Source organism: Symphalangus syndactylus, chromosome 8, assembly GCF_028878055.3.
Source record: "Symphalangus syndactylus isolate Jambi chromosome 8, NHGRI_mSymSyn1-v2.1_pri, whole genome shotgun sequence".
In the NCBI taxonomy this organism is placed as follows: Eukaryota; Metazoa; Chordata; class Mammalia; order Primates; family Hylobatidae; genus Symphalangus; species Symphalangus syndactylus.
In genome coordinates, this window is record NC_072430.2 from 20,186,044 (window position 1) to 20,211,129 (window position 25,086).

At 35.1% G+C, this 25,086-nt stretch overlaps 1 protein-coding gene across 10 annotated transcripts in view; it reads right to left on the reverse strand.

Moving 5' to 3' along the window:
* VRK1 (VRK serine/threonine kinase 1) overlaps positions 1-25,086 on the reverse strand; it is a 368,204-nt gene that overhangs the window by 294,466 nt on the left and 48,652 nt on the right. For all 10 annotated transcript variants that reach the window (XR_010122334.1, XR_010122330.1, XR_010122331.1 and 7 more), the window contains exons 4-11: positions 24,779-24,848; positions 23,597-23,684; positions 17,888-17,996; positions 17,663-17,755; positions 15,477-15,609; positions 14,563-14,683; positions 14,223-14,281; positions 10,069-10,247 (exon numbers count right to left, since the gene is read on the reverse strand). Coding sequence is in view for 5 of the 10 variants with exons in the window: in XM_055288237.2 (XP_055144212.1) it covers positions 10,069-10,247; positions 14,223-14,281; positions 14,563-14,683; positions 15,477-15,609; positions 17,663-17,755; positions 17,888-17,996; positions 23,597-23,684; positions 24,779-24,848 (852 nt within the window). In the remaining 5 variants the exon portion in view is untranslated. The remainder of the gene's footprint in view (positions 1-10,068; positions 10,248-14,222; positions 14,282-14,562; positions 14,684-15,476; positions 15,610-17,662; positions 17,756-17,887; positions 17,997-23,596; positions 23,685-24,778; positions 24,849-25,086) is intronic.

The window sequence follows — 25,086 nt, forward strand, 5'->3', positions numbered from 1 at the left end:
AATTCATTCTATGAAGTATCAATCCATATGTAAATGTGACACACACATTACATCACAGTCCACCCTTGATTTTGTTGTTGTTGTCTACTTGTTTAAATTTAGATCTCTCTCCTGTCAACATTTTTAGTTATCTACTCTGGAGATAGGAAGTACAACTCAAGCAATTTTGCTAGTTAGCAGGTCTAAAGGAACAAGGTTAGCAAAATAAAATGATTAAATATATGGCACACAAAGTTTGGAATATCTATGTTCTTCACTAGTTCAAGGTATCCCACCCTTACAACACCATGAAAAATTAAGAATTTACTGTAACTATCAAAAAATAGCGCACCAAAAATTACAGGTAATCTATATGAATGTGCCAAAAAATACTGATACAATGGTAGACTGTCAGAATAAAGGGGGGAAAAAACTATCTGGTTGGCTATCAGGGTTGATTGCTCCATGCACAACACATTTTTTTCAGCAAAAGCACTGCTTTCATAAAGTCAGCATAATTTGTCTATTCACTTATTTTCGAGCACATTATGTCCCTTCAGCTTGTCTTACTAAGGAACTAGGGAAAGCTGCCTTCAAGCTCTACTGTCATCCATTCTCCTAGAAAAAACACTCAGCTAACGAGCAGATAAGCTGCGAAACAAGCTAACCCTTGATTACATGATCTACAGGAGTACTACATGCTTAAGAACTTTCATCAAAATGTCATACAATAATAGCAAGCACAACCTAGAAAAATTTCCTAATGACACTTTTGAAAACCATAAATTCAACTTCCAACTTGTTGGCAGCAATGGCTTTTCATGATTCTAACGTCATTCATGTTACAAGGAGAGCATGAAACTTTAATATGATCAAATGTATAGTCAGTTAACAAGATGAAAGCTGTTTCCAGAGATTCAATGAACTACAGTCTAGAAGACTAATATGTCAGTGTATTCTATTCTAGATTAAAGTCAATGCGACACCTCTTCACTCATGTTTTCCTCTGAGGGTTCCATGACATGCACCATTAAGGTCAAAAACTTTTGGCAAAGTTAAGATGTTTCAAGTACAATTTATGGGAAAAGGCAAATGAGTGGCCGGGTCATGCTTTGTCTTTAATATTTTATGCCTAAAATCACTAGGATGCCTTGAACTTTCTATAGAAATGCATAATAATAATGATTTCATGGCCCTGAACAAGTCACCTGGCCTAATCTGAGTTTTAGTCCCATCATTCATGAACAAATGTATTTCACAGGCATGCTGCAAAAGTTACAAAAAATAATTTAAAGTTCCTGAAAGAATATAGAAACTACCTAAATGCTCAGTGATAACCTAAAGTTTAAAGGGTCAATATCCTATTACCTGTACTGAGCACAATCAAGTCTTCTGAGGAATGCTCGAGAATTAAAAATGTAAGATTCTGAAAACTATTTAATATGATACTATAAACTAAGGAGGCTAATCTTTATAAATACATCAACAAAAACCAAAACCTATATATATACTGGTGGAGAGTTAACTAATCTCAGGGCAACACATGAACAAGTGTATTACAGAACAAATTGGGCTACATTAGAGTTACTATTAAAAACATACTACCTCATCTTCCCTCAATAAACTTATGGCCACAAAACACCTAATTCCTAAACACGCAGGCGGAAAATCGCAGACACAGAATTCTCTGGTGGTCAGGACTCCTCTGCTTTATGTCAAGTATCTATTATCCTTTTGTATCAATTATTTAGCTTAAGAAATAAAAGGGTAACTACAAACTCATTAATTTGACTTATATGTTCTTAAAAGTTCTGGAGCTATATTTTACTTATTTAAAAAATCTGTTTATATTCTGCCTTAACAAGATGGAGCTACATTTTAATCTTTATTTCACAGTAATTATCATCTTATCTTTCACTGCAAAAATCAACTTTTACCAATTCATAATCATTTACTATTCAAAACAACCTATTTTAATACACATACTCACTAAGTAAAATATAATCCAGTCTTCATTCACATGTGCCTAACACCCTGTTTCATAAACTGAACTTTTAAAGATGTAAGATCTTAGTTCATTAGAAGGTTCAAATAAAACAGATTCAAATGAAAATGTTCCATGTTATTTTCTGATCATCAAGAAACTAGAAAGATGGGAAAAGTTAAATAGTGGATTAAATAACAGCATTAACAATAATATTGCAGTTAACATTTACTGGTCACTTGCTATGTGCCTGCCACTGTTCTAAGCACTTTACATCTTTTATTCCTCATAACAATCTTATAAGCAAGACAGATAATATTCTTATTTCAACAGAAAGAACTTTTTAAAAAAATGTATCCATTTTTAAAAAGAAATGCACAGAGGCTGGGTGTGGTGGCTCACGCCTGTAATCCCAGCACTCAGGGAGGCTGAGGCGGGCGGATCATCTGAGGTCTGCAGTTTGAGACCAGCCTGACCAACAGGGAGAAACCCCGTCTCTACTAAAAATACAAAATTAGCCAGGCGTGGTGGCGCATGCCTGTAATCCCAGCTACTTGGGAGGCTGAGGCTGGAGAATCACTTGAACCCGGAGGTTGTGGTGAGTCGAGATCGTCCCATTGCACTCCAGCATGTCCTTTCACTACTTCAAGAAATTCTGCTGGGCACCATTCAAGACATTTATGAGATACCAAATTTCCTTCTGTATCACTTACAGTAAGGTACTTATATATACAGAGATCAAAAGATAGTATGTGTGCATCACTGCCCACATGCAAAAGCTGGTCATGGGGCTAATAAATGCTACAATGTAAAGTCTAAAATGCCCTATATTTGCTATGCCTATTTGCAAAAAGGCTGTTTTCTGCACAGAAGCTATTCAGACACTCAAATTTTAATATGCAGTGGTTCTTAACTATGTCTGCACAATGAAATCACCTAGGAAGTTTTTTAAAAATCCCGACAGTCCCACCCTTATAGCTTTTGATTTACTTGGTCTAGGGTGCAGCACAGATAGTGGGATACTTAAAAACAGTGTTAAGGACAGAAAATGAACATGCGGTTGAAGAGTTAGGAGACATGGAGAAAAAAAGCTAGCTTCCAGAATTTCCAGATTCATGTGGTACGAGTTCCGGAGGGACAGAATAGAGAAGGAAAGGAAATCCTCACATACACAGAAAATAAATTTTTCAAGCGTTTAAGACAGGCATCAAGCCTTTAGATGAAAAAGGTCCACCAAGTACCAAGAAAGATAACTAAAGTGTAAAAACAAACTAGGACACACACATACACACACACACACACACACACACACACACACGTGCACAGATATCTGCAGAATGCCAGGACAAAGAGAAAGGCAAGAAGCTTCGAAGCAAGAGTGGAAAAAATAGAAATCTAGTAAAAAACAAAAATTAGGAAAATTAGATGTTAGAAGGCAACAAAGCAATGTCTTTGATTAAAAACTGTATGGCCACATTCGTTTTCAACTGGGGAAAAAACAGACATTTTTGGACTTTCCAAGATTTACAAGTTTACCATTCAGAAGCTTTCTTTAAAAAAGATTGAGCATATACTCTGAAACATAAAGCCAAGAGAAAGGACACGGATAACAAACAAACAAAAAACACAAAATATGTTAGACTCATGATTAACTCTAAAAAATAATACATAGTATACAAATGACACAAAAAACTAGAACTAAAAATTCCAGATGATTGTAGTATGAGAGATGGTTTGTGGAGGGCTCAGAGGGTAAAAGTAAAAACAAGCTCTGTTTACTCTTGTGAGAAAAGAATATAAATTCTAATTAACTCTAAATGTTCACACACATAAACAAATTAAAATGTGTTAAAAAAAAATGAGTGGAGACATTTTGGAGGTTAAGACTTCACAACTTCCCTCCACCTAAAATCTGAAATAATGAACCCAAAATAACAATTAAGAAATATTTCAGCAGCAAACAGAAGTATCATAGCTTTGCGGCATAACCTCTGAAAAGTGATGACCATGAAGTTTGTCAGACACTTCAAGAATGTGAGCAAACACCATTCTGAAATTTTTCACCAGTGGCCCCCAATTTAGAAGATGTAAGTCAGCCAGCTTGCGGGAGAAAAGACTTAAGCCCGTTGAAAAGAGGAAACGCTCCCTACTCCCCAGTGACTCCCCAAAAGCAGGACCTGTAATTTTGTTTCTTCCCTAGCTAGGAAGAAACCTGGAGAAAGACGGCAGAATAATCAAAAACACTAATTATCCTCAACAGTAAACAGGGAACTGCCACAACCGGTGAGAAAAGAGAACACAAATAAGAAACACACAAAGAACTAAAGCCATGGAGAAGAGATCGCCAATATAGTCTTTCTTTCACTGTGGATTCACTAAGAACATCCCAAATTAATAAACTCACATTTTTGCTTCTTCTGGGTAGGAAGAGAACAGAAACAAATACTGGAAAATGACTGATAATTTGGCCTATGGCTCACCAGATCCACCCCCAAACATGTATTCATAGGCAAAGAAAATGAATTGACAATATATCAAGCCCTAAAATCCAAAGTATAAAGAATAACATTTCTCAAAGATGGGAAAGTCAGATTCACAAATACAATAATCTAGTAAATTCACATAAAGCTATCCTTATCCAATATGAATCAGATAGAATAAGCATGCCAACAAAGAATACCAGACAAGAAACTGAAAAAGAAGCTCATAGCATGCAAAAGATAGCTGAAGACTCCACCTCTGAAAGAAAACAGTCCTTCCCCAAGGAAGAAAATTTTATAAAATGCATCAGAGGCTTAAAAAAATAGATTTAAAGATACTTACTTTTTTAAAAAAAATAGAGGAAATGATTTTTTTTTCTTTTTTTTTTATTATACTTTAGGTTTTAGGGTACATGTGCACAATGTGCAGAGGAAATGATTTTTAAAAGACAAAAGGATAACAAGGAAACCGCATAGCTAAACAAAACAATCATTATAGAACTTATATATATTAGGAATAGTAAAAAACAGCAAACATATGTGACAACCAGATGACATAGACTTTGTATAATCACAGATAATCCAAAAAAAATTGAATAAGAATTAAGCAGTTATATGAAAATAGACATGGATGTTGTGTATTATCTCTACAGACACAGAAGACTACAAACACGACTGAGATAAATGGAAGAACATCTAAGTAAATATAGGGGCCTACTATGGCTATGGAAGAGAAGATGTCAGTTCTTTCCGAATTGCTCTATAGAGTAAAGGCAACTTTAGTCAAAATCCCAGAAGTATTTTTGAGGAAACTAATAAGCCAATTCTAAAATTTGTATGTAAATTCAAAGAGCCAAGAATAGCAAAGACAATGTTGAAGAAATAAAAGTTGGAGAATATATGCTATCAGGTATCATTATGAAGACAATAGTTCAAACAGTGTGGCACTGGCACAAAGATGGACAAGCAGGCCAATGGTACAGAATAGGGTATCTAGAAAGAAACTCAAACACCTATGGTTACCACTGCAATGCTGTAAGGACAGGATCATCTTTTCCACAAATGGATTAAATCAACTAGATATCCAAAAGAAGAAAAACAAATATTGACTCACACCATGCACAACATCAATTTCTGTTAAACTGCAGACTTAAATGTGATGGATAAGATAAAATTTCTTGAAAATAACGTATCTTCATGATCCTAAGTAGACAAAATATTCCCAAATAGAATATAAAAAGCACTAACCATAAACAAAAAGACTGATGGACTGAGCTTCATGAAAATGAAGAGATTCTATTCATTAAAACATACCATATTAAGAGTGAAAAGATTAAACACCAACTGGAAGATGATATGTGCAACACATACATGGTTTACATACAAAGTATTCAACTCCGGCAAATCAAAAGAAAGCTAACAACCCCAGCTTTTTTTTTTTTTTAAATAGGTAAAAGATGTGAAATATACTTCACCAAAAAAAAAGTATTATCAAGGCTGGCAGGCATACAAAAATGTTTCAAATCAGTATTTTTCAAGGAGATTAAATTAAAACCATAAACAAATCAGTGCACATCCACCAAAATAGGAGAAATTAAATATAATGCAAGAGCTAGTGTCAGTGAGCAAATGGAACTCCCCCATGCTACTGATAAGAATGTAAGCGGAGAGAGCAGCTTTGGAAAATTGGCAATATCTACAAACCCTCAACATAAGTAAGCCCTATGCTGCAGCAACCCCAGTACATACAGACCCAATCTGAAATAAATGTATATGTTGCCCCCCGAAAATTAAAATAATGTTCTTAACAGCATTATCACAACTGCCAGAAACTGGAACAATTTGAATGTCCATCAATAAATTATGGTATAGTCATATGGGATACTACATAGCAATGAAAAACAACAAATTTTTGTTACATGCAACAGCATGGAAATTCAGAGATACAATTAAATGAAAGAAACAAAAGAGCATGTAATATATGATACCATTACTATAAATTTCCCCAAAAATGGCAAAACTAATTCTGGCAATGATCCATATCTTGATCTGGGTGATGTTTAAATGAGTATTGTGTAAAAGTGTACTTATGCATGCACTTTTCTATACATATGTAACAACTTCACTTAATTAGGGCAAAAAAGTCCACTTGACAAAATTCAGCCAAATAAGAAGTTCAAAATAAAGAATTCAATAACAGACCTAAAGAAAAAAATTGTTAGCAAATGCTGACTCGACCTAACTACAGTACTATGATCAAACCATTAGAAAACAGGAATGTACTTCAACAATCTAAATTTATATAATTAAAACAGTTTATCTTTATGACTGTATCAGGCTAAAACAGCTAGATAGATTTTCACCAAATTTAGAGTACATTGAAGGCAACCCGACTGAAACTATAGGCTACATGGTATAAAGGCCATGTGAGGTGCAATCCCCTCAGAAAGAAAGGAAGAAAGCTGTCCACCGGAGCAGCTGCAGGCTACTGATTTGCAATGGAAGGGCTTTGCTCTTATTCAACTCTTTGTATCCTGTTCCAGGCTAAGTGCCAGCAAGGGTTTATTTAACAATGGTTAAATAAGAGAAACTCTAGAAAGACCAATTAGCATAATGTAGCCAGAAAAATAAAATTTTTAAATTTTAAAATTAGGAGGTAAAATAGAGAAGGAAAGAAAGGTATGTGAATAATCATTCATAGGGAGCAACAATATAGGCTGTCTGAAAATGAAAAAATAAAATACAAATTGCAAGGCCATGATCTAGACCTTACTCAACGACTTTCCAGGGATGAGATTTCAGTCAACAACCCTTTTTGTTGACTTAGGCAGGCAACTTAAAACCCTAAAATAGTTCATGGAGGTGTTAATGTCCTTTTAACTTGCTGAGCTCTTTCTAGTAAATTAAGCTGTTCTTAACCCAGATGGAAGAGGACGGAATTCTTTAAGGATGGGACCACATGTCATTGATCTTCCTAGCCCTAGAGACCTAGCCTAGATCAGGTACATAAACTAGACCTTTTACATAATTGTTGAATGTTAATTTATGAGTATACACTGAATCCAGTAACTGTTGCAGTGTACTGCCAGATTCTAAAAACTGAAAATGTTTAGTTCTAATCAACAATAAAAATATTTGACTTTGTACTCTTTAAAAGGGCAGATATATACTTGATCTCTCTGCTCTCCTTCAGCCTTCTGTCATCCCAAAATTCTACGCTTTAAATAAAGCTCCTTGATTATTAAGCAGAAAACATTTCCAAGGGGGTAAATTCATGTTTCACTCTAGTTTCCAAATATACTGCACCATAATCAAGCACGGCTGCAAAAAAATAGACAAGAAACCTTGCTTTTTTCCATTGTTGATCAATTCCTGTAGGTTTTTACCAAAAAGAGTATCTCTTAGGAACCTAAAGACAAACATATATTAAACTGATTAAACCTACCCCTTTCCAAAAGAGATCTGAGTCTGATATATACACAGAAAATATACTTTACACTTTTAAAAATTATGACAAAGGAAAAGAGAGGAAACAAATGTACTAATTATAACAATTAACAAAGTTTCTAGAATTAAGCATCATATTTAGTTTTGAGCCTCCTGACATCCAGAGCAAAAAAAGACATCTGGGTTATAGATCTTGCTGAAAAACAGAGGCAGCAAGCTAGTTTCTCAAAGGAGAAAGCTTTTCATTGTAGGGAGCCCCCAACTTCTTATCCAGCAGAGCTCTGCTTTTATCTGTTTTCAATGAGAGTATTTACAATTTATATGAAGAAAATGTTCTGCAATTTAAAAGAAAAGCTTGAAAAAAACTGGTCTGGTCCAATTATTTCACTTTACAAAAAAAAAAGTTAACAAAATTAATAACTCGCTTCAGTTACATGGCTATCAAGCAGCTCATGATCTTACGTAACCTTAACTTTTATTAATTTCTTTTTAATACAAAGAATAACCGTGTGTCAGCAATGAGTGTACAAAAGGCAGTAAACTAATGAAGTAAATCTCCTAATAGTTCAACTTGTTCAACTTAGTATTCATTTTTTTCCCCTAAATGAAGCTTTATACATGTCAGGGATGATTCAACAGGAAATTTCCAGCCTTCTGAACTATCCAAGGACACCACAGAATTATAAGGTCACAGATGTTAGCTCTGCAGCAGATTGACCTACTCAGCTGTAAAGTCAGCCAACCTGCAGAAACTACATTTTCTCCAGCATGTAGGTCCAAACAACAGGTATTTGCAAAGGAAGGTAGGGACGGGGGCAGGGGAATGGGGGTTGGGCGGGGGGAGGTGGTTGCTCTGGACAAGTTCTCACATAGCAGCAGAGATCTTTACTTCTCAATCAACAAAATTTTAGAGAAAAACACTATACAAGCTACCTGTAAATATTAACGCAGAGAAATCTATCCTGAGCAATAAGAAACATGCTGCTTGTTTATGCATGTATGCAAAGAGTAGGTTTACTTTAATACCTTACTAAAAAATTTCACTCAGGCTTCCATTTTACCCTCTTCATTTCAAACAGATAAAACGTTCAGCATACTTGTTGACCACAAAACTGGAGCAGATGCAATTAAGATAAAACTTATCAAAGAAAAAAAAGTATATGTAGATGCATGTATATAATTTCAGATTCTATGATGAAATTACAGAGACCTGCTATGTGGCAAAGAAAGTCAAATTTTTGGTCCAATTTCAAAATTCCTATCTCTTTTGTTAATTGAAAAGATAAAAACTTTTAAATATGCTGCTTCTGATTTTAAAGAGAGAAAAATTTGTTTTAACGCTTTTTCTCAGTTTGGAATATGAGATTTCCAAAGAAATCTATTAGAATTTGCAAAGTTAATGACAGTAAAAATGGTTAATAATGTAAAAAAAATTTTCTTCTAAAAGTTGTTTTCCTTCCTCATATAAAAATAGCTAACACATTGTATTAAATAATTTCAGATTATAAGGGAAATCAGTAAATTTATCGATAAGTTAATTATCAAAAATAATAGCAAATCAGTAAGTTAATGTATACCTGTAAAACCTAAAGTGATGCCAGAAGTTCTTTACATGCTTGTATAATACTTCTACCATAAAGTTCATCATTAAACATTTCTCTCCAAACAATTAATCCCCTTATATGCTGATATATAGCTTTATATAATATTTCTTCACAGAGCAAAATAATGTTCAAATGGTAAAATGCACCACACCAACAAACAAGGAAATTTTCAAATGGCAATTTTTCAAATGCCCGTTTTCAACTGGTAAATACTCTGACCATATCCACAAATAAGAAACAACCGAGACAAGATGAACCCTAAGAGGTGACTTGGGAGAAAACAACATATAAATTATGAATTCAGTGCACCATCAAAATTTCCCTGTCAGATATCAGTATTCCAAGTTAAAATCATTTCAGGAATTTAGTAACTTGGCTACCAAACATTTTAATATAATAAATATTTATTTTTCTACAACCCTCTACACACTGTTCTGTATTATAAAAAATGTTTGCCTTAATTGCCATGCAATCTGTTATTTTTCTTCATTGAACTACTGCTATACTTTCTTATAGTATTTTTGGCAATTATAAACACAAGAAGACCAAACAATAATTTAATAACAAAATTCACCTTTGTTATTGTTTTTCCTTTCAAACCTCCATTCTCCACAACACTGAGGTCCAATTTGCCATCATCCTTACTTCCTATAGCTTTTAGTCCTTGCAAAAGAATGTCGCGTAAATTCTGATAAAGAGGTTTTTCAGTGTAGTCTAGTAATTTCACTGTTTCCAGGTATTTGGCAATTTCACCTAAAAGAACAACACAATCATTTTATAACTTTCAATATATTTCTCTCTGACCTCTAAAAAAAAAATTCATGGTGATAGTAAAGTTAGAATGCAAACACACATCTTGTTAAGATACCTATTTTTTCAATCACTTCAACGAAAAGTATGCTTTTGAACTCAGGAATTGTCAGATAACTGAAATTAAAAAGGTATTTTGAGATACAATGTAAAACACACTTTTTGTAATTGTGAGAAACAAGACAGAACTCAAAATGTAAATATTCATAAAAATAACTATTATAGTATTAAAGTTATAAAAAAACAAAGGGATCTAGAATAAAGATTATGAAAGTAAAATGTCCTTAAATACAATGAATATCATAGCCAATTTGTTTTTGCCATCAAAGCCATTAGCTCTATAGCAGATAGCTATATTCTTCGTGTAAATGAGAAATAAAACACACCAAAAAGAGGTCAAAGAAAGAAGAAAGAAGTAAGGTCTGGCTTTCCTATAAAAGAGAAAAATCAGCTTCCAAATGATAAAAGTTTACTGTACACATAGACAGAACCATAACATAAAAAAGAAATCCTACTAGTCAAGATCAACACTTCTCAACATTAAAAATTCATTTTTGAGCTAATGCCTCACACACAGACCTTTCCCCCGACCTCCAGACTTGTATACCCACCATTTCATATATTGGTCCTTGGATGTGTAAATATCACCATTAATTCCAACAAACCCACATCTAAACTCTTGACCTATCCCTAAAACTTGAGGTTTTTTCTGTCTCAGTTACTGAGAATTTCATCCTTCTAGCTCCTCAAGCCAAAATCTGAGTTAGTCACCCCTGAATCATTTCTTCTCCCACCAGTCCTTCAAGAGATCTTATCAGTTCTACACACACAAAAACACACGCGTGCGCATATATACACACATTCATTAACTCAAATATTTATTAAGCAACTCTTATGTGCCAGGCACTATTCCTAAATACTTGGAATATATCAAGAAAAAAAACGGACAACAATCCCTAACTTCCAATTTCTTCATCTGATTAAGGAGATGTACAAAAAACCTAAAACAAGTATCACCATGTATGATAAAACATTGAAAATGCTCCCCCGGGAGAGAAAAATGTCCACTTTTGCCCTGTCCCTTCAGTGTAATAGAATAGTTATGTGTACTTTTAGCTAGTACAGTAAGAAAATAAATAGAAGGCATAAAGAGTGGAACAAAAGATGTAAACCAGTCTTTAGTCACAAACAACATAATACTACATGTGGAAAATCCTACAGAATCTACAGAAAACTACTACAACTAGTAGATAAATTTAGCAAGGTCGTAAAATGCAAGGTAAATATATAAAAATCTATAGTATTTCTATATACTAGCAAAAAGCAATTGGAAAATAAACTATTAAAAAATATTTAAAATAGCATTAAATACTTTGCAACAAATACAATGAAAGATGAGCAACATTTTCCTAGAGAAGACTATAAAACACAGTTGAGAGAAATTAAGACAGACCAAATTTAATAAAAGATATACCATATAAGTGGACTGGAAGACTCAACAGTATAAAGATGTCAGTGCTCCCCAAATTGGTCTACAGAGTCAAATTCAATCCCAAGGTTCCAGCAAACTTGGAGGTGGGTGAGTGTGTGTGTAACTGACAAGGTGATTCTAAAATTTAAATAGAAATGCAAAAGGCAAACAACAGCAAAGTAGCAAAGTCCAGTTAAAGAAAAGCAGTGCTGAAAAATTTCAACTACCAGATATCAAGTTTAAAATAAAGCTACAGTAACTAAGACAGTGTGGTCCAAGAATAGGCGAAAAGGACAATTGAAAAAAGAGAGTCCAGAAACAGATGCACAGATCCACAGATCCACACTTGATTGATGACAAACATGACAACAAAGGAAAAGAATGGTCTTTTCAAGAAAGGCTGCCGGGTCGATTAGACATAAATACGGGGATAGGAAAGATACATGACCCCTCCTCAAATAATACCCAAAAACCAACTGCAGGTAGACTATACATCTGTATGTATAACTGGCAAGCTGCAACTGCCAAAAATTGGAGACGACCTAAGAGCAGAATAAATAAATAATGGTATGTAACTACAGTAGAATACCATATAGAAATGACAATGAGGAAACTACTGTTAAACATACAATACTAGGGCCAAGTGCAGTGGCTGACACCTACAGTCCCAACACTTTGGGAGGCTGAGATAGGAGGACTGCTTGAGCCCAGGAATTCAAGACTAGCCTGGGCAACACAGTGAGACCACATGTCCACACAAAAAGATTTTTAATTAGCCAGGTGTGGTGGTGTGTGCCTGTAGTCCCAGCTACTTCAGAGACTGAGGTGGGAAGATCTCTTGAGTTCAGGAAGTCAAGGCTGCAGTGAGCTGTGACTGTGCCACTGCACTCTAGCCTGGGCAACAGAGTGAGACCCTGTCTCAAAAAAAACAAAACAACAATAACAAAAAAAAAAAAAAAAACGCGATAATGGGGATGAATTTCACAAATATATTACTGAGTGAAAGAAAAAGACACTAACAGAAGTAAACAATAATTTCATGAGGACAGGAATTTTTACCTATTTCATTCACTGTATTACTCCATTTCTATAAATTTTAAACACAAATATTTGGTATTGGAAATTAAGGTAAGTGACTCATTCGGCCAGGAGGGAGAGGCCACTGATTGCTATGAGGTCCAAGGGATAATTCTGAGAAACCCACATTGTATTTATTGATATGGGGAGTAGGTTGCAATTTTAAATAGCATAAGATCAGGGTAGACCTCCCTGAAAAGGAGACAACTGAGCAAAGGCTTAGAAAGACTTCTGAATATATCGACACTGACCAATTCTCACTCTTTGGCTGCTACTTCTCTTGCATGGGTTACTGCAGTGGCCTCTTAACCTGCTTTCTGCCTAGGCCCATCCTTGCTCCTTCAGCAGTCCATCCCCATGCCAGAAGCAGACCTTTCCCCTCAGGATAAGCAGTTCATGTCACTCTTCTACTCCAAACCTCACACTCTTCCTTGAAGTAAAAGCCAAAGCCCTCATGTTTACCTATAAAGACACAGTCCTCGCATCTCCTGGGCACTAGTGTCCCTTCTGCCTAGAACTCTCTTCCCCAGACTTCTACACAGCTCACTCCCTCCCTCACCTCCTTCCTACAACTGCTCAAATGAGGGACACCCATTTGAGTGTCCCTCACCTCCCAAGTGAGGCTGTCCCTGGACAGCCTACTTAAAATTACAGTCCTTCTCACTACTTTACTACCCACCCCATCCCCATCCCCCTAATTCTATTCCGTTTTCTTCTAGTTCCACAGCATTAACCAGGGGAACATATAAATTTTGCTCATGTGTTTACTATCTAAAATCCTCCAACTAGAATGCTAGCTTCACGAGGGCAGGGATATTTGTTTTGTTCACTGATGTACCCCCAGTCCCTGGCACACAATAAAGCCTCAATATTTACTAACTTAATGGATGAATGAAATTTGCTTCCTTTGCTAAAAGCACTCAATAATAATTGAATGAGGCTCAAGTATTCATTTAACAAACCATCTAACATATATATACATTTTTTTTGAGATGGAGTCTCGCTCTGTCACCCAGGCTGGTGTGCAGCGGCACAATCTCGGCTCACTGCAACCTCTGCCTCCTGGGTTCAAGCGATTCTCCTGCCTCAGCCTCCCGAGAAGCTGGGACCACAGGCGCGTGCCACCACGCCTGGCTAATTTTTTGTATTTTCAGTAGAGATGAGGTTTCACCGTGTTAGCCAGGATGGTCTTGTTCTCCTGACCTTGTGATCCACCCACCTCAGCCTCCCAAAGTGCCGGAATTACAGGTGTGAACCACCACGCCTGGCCACCACCTAACATCTTACATTAAGGGCTATTCCATGTATATCATGCCTTTTTATCCCCAGAAAACAAAATCCCTATTAACACTGAAGAAGTCATTTCCTACCTGGTTTGTTTTTCTCAGGAAAACATTTGTCCATCAAACTTGCAATATTTGCTCTGTATCTGTTAAAAATTAAAGAATGAGTCACTGTTTGAAGCTTGATGTCATATGTTAATATGGAATAAAAATATATAGCACATTAAGCTATATTGTGCTACATCCTAAATATGCTTCAGACATTTTTCTAAAATAAAAGACCAAGGAACCTTACTGTTTAACAAGTACAGTACTTTCTTATTTCTATATCAGTATCAATTGAAACTACAGTTCCTATCAAGAAATTGTGACTAAAAACATTTGGCTTATCATGATTTTGCTAGAAATAACTTAAGTTTTCCTTTACCTAATTTTGGAATCTCTAACGTATTTAGGATCTTTCAAATTATCCTCCCAAGGAAGATGGCCAGTAAGCCATTGGATCATGCAATAACCAAGTATTTCCAAATCACCACGTCTTGACGGGGCTACAAATGCAAGAGAAGAACATTAGGTAGACTGAAATAATTTTTAATGTATAATTTAAAGTATATATAAAGTAATAACGTAAAACAAGTCAACTCCACAGTCTGTTTTTCATCATAAAATTTTGACTGCATTTCACCTAGGTATTGAACATTGGACAGTATAAAAGAAACAGCTTACCTCCCAATTAACTTCCAACTAATAATCGACTTTAAAACCCAAATTGGTAAATTTTAGGGTTTCAAGCGGAGACTGTTAGTCTAGAAACAAAACAATGATATATTCAATACTGCCTTTGGAAAACTTGAAGATATTCTTAAAATTTTTATATGCTATTAAGAGGCCCAGAGAACTGGGTGTTTGAGTTCTTCCACAGCTTTGAGCACAGAAGAAACGACTGCTGAAGAAATAAACTAACTTAACAGGTAACAAAATAAAAGTTAGCTGTTATAAAGTTGTAGATACATAAGAAATTTGAGAAAAAACACAAAAACAAACATTCCAATTAAACTAAATAAAACCAAAAAGAAATCCTCATGGCAGCTGAATGAACCACTACCACCTTCTTGGTTATCTTTGAAGGCTGCGAGGAAATGGCAGGAGAGAAGAATACAGATGGTCCTCGAATACAATTGTAGGAGTCTCACCTCTGCCTTCTTTCCGCATGCCACTGTGCTTCTTCAATTCTTTTTTATTTATCTATCTATTTATTTATTTATGCATAATTAAGAACTACGTAGGAATCTGGGTGAAAACATTAGCAGTCTATTTCTCACTCCAGTACTACTGACATACCCACACCATTGTGTGCATCGATGCTCGTGAATTCAATAGTGCCATCATGACATCTTTTGGGGTCTTCTTTGTATTCTTTATGAACTCCTTCTGGGCAGTACCGATAAGCAAGGCCATAATCTACCAAGTACACCTATAAATTTCCAAGCACCAAGACAAATTAAAGTCAAAATCACAGCACATATACCCCTTTAAAGCACAGAAACAAAATACTGGCATCCGAAGGTGGGTTCACCTACAAGGTCATTCCATAACACTCCAAACAATTTAGATCCAAAATGCAAACAACAGCAAATACTTAATTCTGAAAGGCTTTTTATTTTTAATAAAAATGTTAAATGACCACATAGCTATAGTGTAATCACTTGACTTTATACACTCTTTTAAGATAAGTATATGTTATACTTGTAATTAATCTTGTCTCTTCAATTTGAACGAAAATTATACATTTTATACTTTATCTTACAGACTCTAAAATTGAGCACAGAGCAAACCGTCAATACTTGTTACAATACAACTGCTACTTTCCACACAGAAAAGCACACCCAGTAGAAGACTGCTAATGATGCTGACACATGATATGTTACCTTCTATTCCTGTTTCTTCACTTGTAAAATAATCAAATTTCAATTTACTTTATAAAAACATTTCATACATCATAATAATGATCTAAACAACTGTTAGATCAGGCTTTTATCTATATTTAAATACTATATTCTAAAGCCAAGTCTTCATGATTAAAAGTAAATTTTAATATTATATACATACTTATTTGTGGGCATATACATGTGGGTCTGATTAGCATACAAAGCTAATAAACTTGGCCTTCTTCTATTCCATAGCCACATATTACATCTCTAATTCTGAGTAAATGTCACAAATGCATGCATCTGGGCACAAGAGGAAACTGAAGTAAAAATATGTGGCTAGATCTAGCACATACATCTAACACTGGAAAAATAATCCCACCCAAAGCATATGTCTGAAGGATAACAGAGCTGCAAAAATATTTCTATATAAACAAAGGCAGCATGTTTTAGTCACCTGCAAAGTGATATAAGTTGTATTTTATTATACTGTACAAGTCCAGCCTATTTCAATTAATGGAACCCTTATTGTTCAGGTTGTCAGCTGTGTTTTCTTTGTTCTTAGCCTAGAAATATCTAAAAAGAAATGGCTACAAAGAACAGAGATGAATTTGATGATTGCCTTTTTAAGATTTCTCCATTAGCACACTTTCTTAATAGTATAGTAACTTTCTTCTTTTATACTTATATAGATTCCCTTATATCCACCATAACTGACATTGGAGGAAGGGAAGCAAACATGAGACGACAGAAAAAGAAATGAGAGCCAAAGGAAAAACTAAGCAAAGGTAGTTAAAGGTACATTTGAGAGAAAGAATGAAGTACAGAGTACTGACAAATAATTACAATAATCAAAGTACCCAAACACATTTAAAATGTTTAAATCTTCCTTTTTATATAAGATCAAGAAAGAAGTGAGAACATACATTAAGTATGAATGTTAACTAAACCTTACTTTCACCGAAATCACAAAAACAGTTATACAGGAAAATTGTATAGATCCCTCTACTTCAACTAAACTGACCTAAATAAAGGTATAATAACATTAGCTTTTCTCCTTTCCTTAGAAAGTACAAATTACAAAGGGAATGTAATAAGCTAAAAAAAAAAAAAAATGCACATTTGAATTCCAAACACTAAGGGTATACAAATTTAGACAGCTAAGATATTTCTGTAAACCAATTGATTTGAATAATCAACATGTTAAAGACCAAATTTTCCAAGTAATAGAACACTTATATTTGATGGATTTCTTGAACAAAGGAATAAAAAAAGTGACAAAGCAGACAGGCAAATATAATTCATTGGTGTACTATATAATTTTAAGCTTCCACCCCCCAAATAGCTATTTGAAATTCATTTTGTATCACAAGCACTTCTTCTGAATATTATTTAGGGCAAAATAGCCAACTTGATAAAGTGCCAACAAATCACATCAAAAATGTAGAATGTTAACTAGATCAAAGTGTCAAGAAGAAATATTATTACCATATCTACTTCAAAAAGTAAAACTTCTACACAGGTTCAAAAGTTCAAAGCAATCATATTTATTTTCAAACAACACGTTTTAAATAGTAGAAATTTAAGTTATAAAACTACCTGGTCAGGATTCTTGTAGTTCAGAAGAAGATTTGAGGCCTTGATATCTCCATGCACATACTCATGCTCGTGAATATATTCCAGAATATCCAGCTATGAAAGTATCATACAGAATAAGTTAATGCAGTACCTAACACCAGCCAGCAGAGGACCAAGCTTCAACATAAACTAGCCTTTACTGTACTCAAAACAATTTTTTTAAAAACAAGAACATAGCTCACATACAATTCTTAGGCTTAGCTGCAAGACAGTTTTCCGAGAAAACCTTTTGGCATTTGCTTCATATATTTTCTGAAGGTCACTCCCAAAGCGATCCATTATCATAAACCTGTAACTGAAGACAAATATGAAAAGCCAATGAACAAAATACAATTCAAGAAAACCAACTTTGCAATGAGTACTCTCAAAGTAATTTTTTCAAGACAGTGTTTAGTAAAGAAGTATTCTTTAAAAAGGAAATACAAACATTTGCAACAATTTCTCCCAACTAGAAATCTCAAGAGTTGAGAGTGCTTTCAGGTCCTGCTTTTTACCTGGAGGGCCTCTTCCTGGTCGCAGCTAGTTTCAGGAGACTATTCAATTTAAGATAATGCTCACAGAGAGAAGCAACAAGTTTATTCACAGTAAAAATAAAACAAGCTGAATAAAAATGACAGCATCGATTTTTCTCATAGTTAAAATTAATTCATGTTTCTGGATATCAGCTTCCTTCCTGTGACTGTTTCTCTCTATTTTTAAGGTATAATTCAGCAGTAACAACATTCTGCTAAAATCAAGATTCTCGTGAGATGCTTTAACAAGAGCCAGATTCAATACCATTGTTTAAATGGCGTAAAAGGACTGTACATTAAACACTCAATGGCCAAGATGTGGGGAAAAACAAATATCCTGGAAAAACATGAAGATAACTGGCTTTGCCATAAAGCAGCTATGTCACCTTGGCCGAGTCACATTACTTCCTGGGCCTCAATTTCCACAGAAGTAAAATGAGAGAGTAGGGACTCACCCTTTCTAAGGTCACTTCCAACACCCAAAACTCAGATTCAATAACCATGTTGTATTTCAGTATGTACAGAAAAGCATCACCTATTTGCAATAACACTGCTTAGCTTCTGCTCTGAGGACCACTTTTATCTTCAATAGTTTTCCAGATTCTAATTTGTCGGTGAAATCATTCAGTAAATCAATAAAAACCAAAACCACACTCAGAATGTAGCAGGACATCTCCAATGAGGAAGATTATGAATCATCAACACCATAACATCTAGCATTTACTGAACACCTGGTATGTGCACAGCACTACTATAAGTACTTAAAATGTTATTAACGCATTTAAACCTCACATCACTCTAAGGTAGGTAACTCCTATCATACCCATTTAACAGCAGAAGAAAACTGATAATTTGTCCTCTAGTATGTGGCAAAATCATGCTTTTAACCACTGCACTACATATTAACTGAAATAAATGTCTGTAGGATACAAAAATCCCATTTATATGTTATAGGCTTCTATGATAACAATATGACAAGTTCAGTAGGGAAGGAAGAGTTGACTAACATTAAAAGACAAGACGTTGAACAAGTAACTCAGAATTCTATTCAGTTTTGAACTGGAAGAAAATTAGAAAATCATCTTGTCTAAACATCTTTTAATAAATAAAATAAGGTCTTTGGAGGTAAAGTGATTTGTCCAAAGTTAAAAATTAGTCAGTGGTGGCCGGGCGCGGTAGTTGACGCCAGTAATCTCAGCACTTTGGGAGGCCGAGGCTGATGGATCACCTGAGGTCAGCAGTTCGAGACCAGCCTGGCCAACATGGTGAAACCCCGTCTCTACTAAAAACACAAAAATCAGCCGGGCACGGTGGCAGGAACCTGTAATCCCAGCAACTCGGGAGGCTAAGGCAGGAGAATTGCTTGAACCTGGGAGGTAGAGATTGCAGTGAGCCAAGATTGAGCCACTGCACTCCAGCTGCGCGACAAGAGCGAACTCCATCTCAGTAAAAAAAAAAAAAAAAAATTAGTGACAAAATATTCATTCATGTAAGATTTCCTAGAACCTTGGCTTGTAAGATAATAAAGTGAAAACGGTAACTTTGACTTCCTGGTTTCCTGTGTATAACAGGTATTGCAAGGTTGAGAGATAAGACCAGGGCACATATACATGTTGGCTTTTACTAAATAGGTGATGTGTGTAATGATTATAACATAGGATGAGCATCTCAAATCTGAAAATCTGAAATCAGAAGTGCTCCAAAATTAGAAAGTTTTTTTAGTGCCAACAAGATGTTCAAAGGAAATGCTCACTGGAGCATTTTGGATTCCCCATTTTCAGATTTGGGATGCTCAACCCAGTAGGTATTAATGCAAATATTCCAAAATCCTTAAGAAATCCCAAATCTAAAATACTTCTGGTGCCAACATTTCAGATAAGGGATACTTAACCCGTAATACACAGGTAACAAAAATACAACCTCTGTAACAGCCTGAAAGGTGGCTAAAACACAACTGCTTAATTCAACATGGGGTCTATTAATAAATTCTGTTACACAGGTCTTTGTTTTTATTCACAAATCACCCTACCACCACTCTTATTAAGCCCTTAATCTTGTCACCATACCCAAATCATAAACATCAACTGAAACATGATTCCATAAATTTCACAGAAACCATTACCACATTCTTCTGTCTAACCCCACTATATGTCCAAGGCAGCACACTCCTTTCTGTGATACCCCTTATTAGCATCCTTTACTCAACATGTATTCAGTAAGCACCTTTTATATGAAGGTTTTGTGAACAATAAGCCAAACACATTTTACTACTCAATGGTAGATGGCTCTACCATTGAGTAGTAAAATGAAAGCTATTTCTAAGTAACTCCTCTAAAGTAAAACCTTTGATGTATACTTTTCTGGAGACTTGGATAAAATGTACAAGTAAAAGAAAAATGTAAATCAGTGTAAATAATTTAATAATGGTAGCAGCTAACATTGTTCTAAGCCCTACATACATATTAATTCAAATGAGTTACAAAGAAAACTAAGCATGTCTGGCACAGGAGGGGGCTGGAAGAATAATCTACTTTCTATTTCTTTACTTTCTAAGACCTATAATGATTCTTTTTAAGAGCTTCAACCTAAAAAGTAAATCAATGGCTGATATATGACTAATGCCATCTTTTTAAAGGAGACATTTCTACAACCTCATTTTATAGAAGAAATGGGCTGGGAGGTAAAATCATCACTAGTAAGTGGTGAGTTAAGACTTAGACTGTGTTCTCATTTGTCATCACACTCTAAAGCACTTCTGATCCACACCAGTGAAGTTCTTTCCAGCAGTGCCCTCGTCAGTCAGCTTACAGAGTCAACCTTGGACCCACTTAGTCCCTGGTCACCTCACAGGAGTCACACAAACAAAAGCCCTGTTTAATTGGTTCTGAACTTTATCATAAAATGGGTGGTAAGGATGTATATGGTAAAATGTGATATGACAGTGTGGGCTACTTTTAAAAAGACCATCATTCCCAAGCAAAATACCACCACTGACAAACAAAAATCATAGATAAACAAATGAAACCAATTATGATAATCACAGTGATGATGACTGCAAGAAACATTTCCTCAGCACTTACTCTGTGCCCCTTACAATTTACATGTTTTCAATTCATCTTCACAGTAATTCATAAAGTAAGTACTATTATCCTCATCTCACAGATAGGGAAACGAGAGAGACAGAAAGTTAACTAGCCCATAACCACACCTGATGGAGTCAGGAACAATCAATCTAGTGCTAGATTTGTTTGGTGTTTAGGTTTTGCTGCAATCTACCATACTTGGATTTTTGGTTTTTTTTTTAAGACGTTTATACTGAAATTATGGAAAGAGGAAAAGGCTGTTATTCCAAATCTAAAAATGCTCTAGCCCCAGGCACACTTTTCTTCCAATCATCTCTATGAAATGTAGTTTTCATATGTACTGTTCCTTAGGAATATAACTATTGTATACTGGAGCACACAGTCAAATAGATTTGCTTCCTAGCAAGTCATTGCTAAGGGTTTTTCTTGTCTTACTCCCCTTTAGACAGTCTTTAATTCACCATGTAAACCATTTCCCAAATGCCACTTTCACCACCATGTCACCTCATCCCTTGCTCAAGAACAAGTGATAGCTTCTGACTACCTACTATACATTGGTTCCAAACTGTTCTTTCCTCTACGGGTCTTCATTATCTGCCACCGACTCTTTCTCGAAGTTTATTTCCTTCTCTCTTACACGCATGCCCTCTTCCTCTGCTCGAGGAAGACGGCCACTGGGTCATACAGTAGAATACAAGTCTATCCTGCCTGTGCTCACATTAATCTCCCACTTAAGATGCTATTCTGCCTCCTCAATGATTTTCTAAACCAGTAGGTTTTAACATTTAAGCAATTAAAGACCCTTTTGAGAGCGAAAGCTAACATCTATGTTTTACATATACTCTCGTAGCTTTATACTCAAACATCATTAAGTGGGTAGCTGTTACTCCATTTCACAGATGAGTAAATTAAAGCAAAAAATTGCCCAAAGTCACACACATTTTAAGGGGCAAAACAAGGTTTTAAAACTAGGCAGTCTAGCTCTAGAATCCTTGCTCTTAACTAATCCTTGCTCTATAGTATTTCTCCAGAAAATATTATAAAAACTATAATATATTTTGCTATCCCAGCAAAACCATATAAAATAAAATGTTAAAAGTGACTTCAGGGATCCCCACACTCCCTAAGAGAGGCATGGATCCCAAGTAAACAACACTGGCTGCCTACCCAACTACTACCCCTCCTCTCAATATTTTCTAACGGAGCACCAATTTGGTTCCGGCATTCCATCCTTTTCCACATGGATCACTGTGATCACTTTGTCCTTGCCAGTCAATGGTTTAAGTATTGATAAAATTCTGACCAAGAAAACGTGAGAGGAAGTCTGCCACAGGGCTCCTGGGAAAGCTTTCTTTGCCAGGAAAGTGAAACTCACAACACAGGATAGATACCATTTTCTGCCCTTGGGTATTGTGCCTGCATGTGAAGCCTAGAAATGGAGCAGCCACCTGGCGACCACACAATGGAGAACTAACAGAGAACAAAACCAAGATGAGGAGGGCAAAGGTGCAAGATAAGGAACCTGGGCCCTTGATGACTGCCTGAGTCAAAGTTTTCCTTTACTTGCAACTGAAATCATCCTAAGCAATATATCCCCAGTTCCAAACTAAATCTACCCATCAAGTCTCAGCTACCAAAGCTTTACTCCATGAAGTTCCATTCATTCATTCAAATATGTATCAAGTGCTGCTTATGAACCAAAGTATTAGCGGTTTTCTCCAAATAAACTATTCCAAAGAATTCATTCTCTCCATTCTCAGAACTCCTAAGACACATAAGTCAGTATTATACAACTTAGCACTTAATTGTTCTCCAATTATTTCAGACATGTTTGTTTTCACTCACCAGCTAGACTAAAACCCTCATAAAGGGTGTGCCTAATCTTGTGTGGGCAGATTATGTATCCAACATGAAATACCAAATTGAATCCTGAAGGGGCTCACTTTTGCATAAAGAACAGAGGCGTTTTTGTTTGTTTATTTCTAAGGGCAAGGAGGAAAAAAAGGCAGGGTGTTTGGCTTTGTTCCTCCTTGTCGGTTGGGTTCCAGTCAGTTGATATTGCTCTGCAGAAGTCCCCTGACTAGAGAGGCACCCCTATTCTAATAGGGCATCATAGCCTGCTGCTATGGAAAGCAGAGGACAGAGATAATATCTTATTCCTCTCTGTCACATACACTCCACATAGTCCAGAGGGAGGCCTAGTAATATTGTAAGTGATCAGTAAATAATTACTGACTAAACCAACTAAATAGTGAATGTTGCAAAAGGGAAGGAGAAAGACAAATCATACATATTTTTACCTTTTTCCATTTTTGTCATGTAGACCAGACCCCCAATACTTAGGAACACCCAGGTACTTCAGCTTATGGGTACGAATCCATTTCTGAACTACAAATTAAAACAGATCTTCATGATTTCAATTGTTATACATAAATGATAATTTTTTAAAAAATCATTAAGAGCAAAATGTATTTATATATGCAATAAGAATTCACTTGTATTCATAAAAAAGAAAATGAAGAATACAGTATAACCAATAATGAAAAGCATTTTACGATGAAAACATTTTTATTAACCTACAAAATTGTTATCCTGACCTTAAAATTGTCTTTAAAATGAAAAATCTACAAAAAGCATTTTTTTTTAATCAAAACTACAGCACAGTCATTCCTTTGTTCTAGGGGCTTAGTTCCAGGAACCCCCACCCCTCAAGACACCAAAATCCAGATGCTCAAGTCCCTCATATAAAATGGTGTAATATCTGCATATAACCTCCACACATCCTCTTATATACTTTATCTCATCTCTAGATGACTTATAATATGTAATACAATGTAAATGCTATGTCAATAGTTACACTGTACTAGTTTTTTATTTGTATTATTTTTTATTATTGAATTGTTATTGTTTATTGTAGTTTTTTTTTTTTTTTCTGGAATATTTTTTATCCCTGGTTGGTTGAGTCTGAGGATGTGGAATCTGAGAATACAGGGGTGGACTATCCTGAAATTACAGTTTATCTCTCTAATTATGTAATGTTTACTTGCTTCTACAGGAAGACCTATTTTTCATACCAATCTAAAAGGTTTTTCTTCCTCAATATAAAAGTCCTCAACCAGGATATCAAGATCTAAGAGACATGGAAGAAGGACAGAAGGGACCAAAGTGACTAGGAGAGGTTCTGGCTCTCTACCTTGATATCCTGTTCTATTTCATCAATAATTCTCAGCGTTTAACAATATTTCCTAAATCATAGGTCATTTATTATTAACTTCATTCTATATATCTATATAGATAAAATCTTGATGCAACAAATCCATTAAAAGACCAGAATTCTTTCAAACAAATCCCATGTAAGTGGAATTTATAAAGCAAAAAAATAACAAAGAGTCATAAAATAAGATATAATGCTCTAGGTCTTGGCTTAAAACAAAAAACTGGTCATTTTAAAAGTGTAAACGTATGTGTACTGTATTTCTTACTTTGCTCTGGTTTTGCAGCTCGTTGGTAGAACTTTAATTCAGTAAAAAGAGGTCCATTGTCACTGGGTTCCTTAAAATATAAGAGTTAATTAGTACTAGCAGTAGTTAACATTACTGAGATATTTTCAATGAACCTTCAAAAAAGACCAACAAATCTATTTTTCTGTCCAATGTAATTTTGATACTTAAGTTTATAACTGTGTTAAGATTAAGTCAAAATCCTTAGAAATGTTTAGAGAAATATTAGTCTATATTTCTTATATTGCTCAAGTTCCATTTCTATAAGTGATAAATTATACAAAATCAGA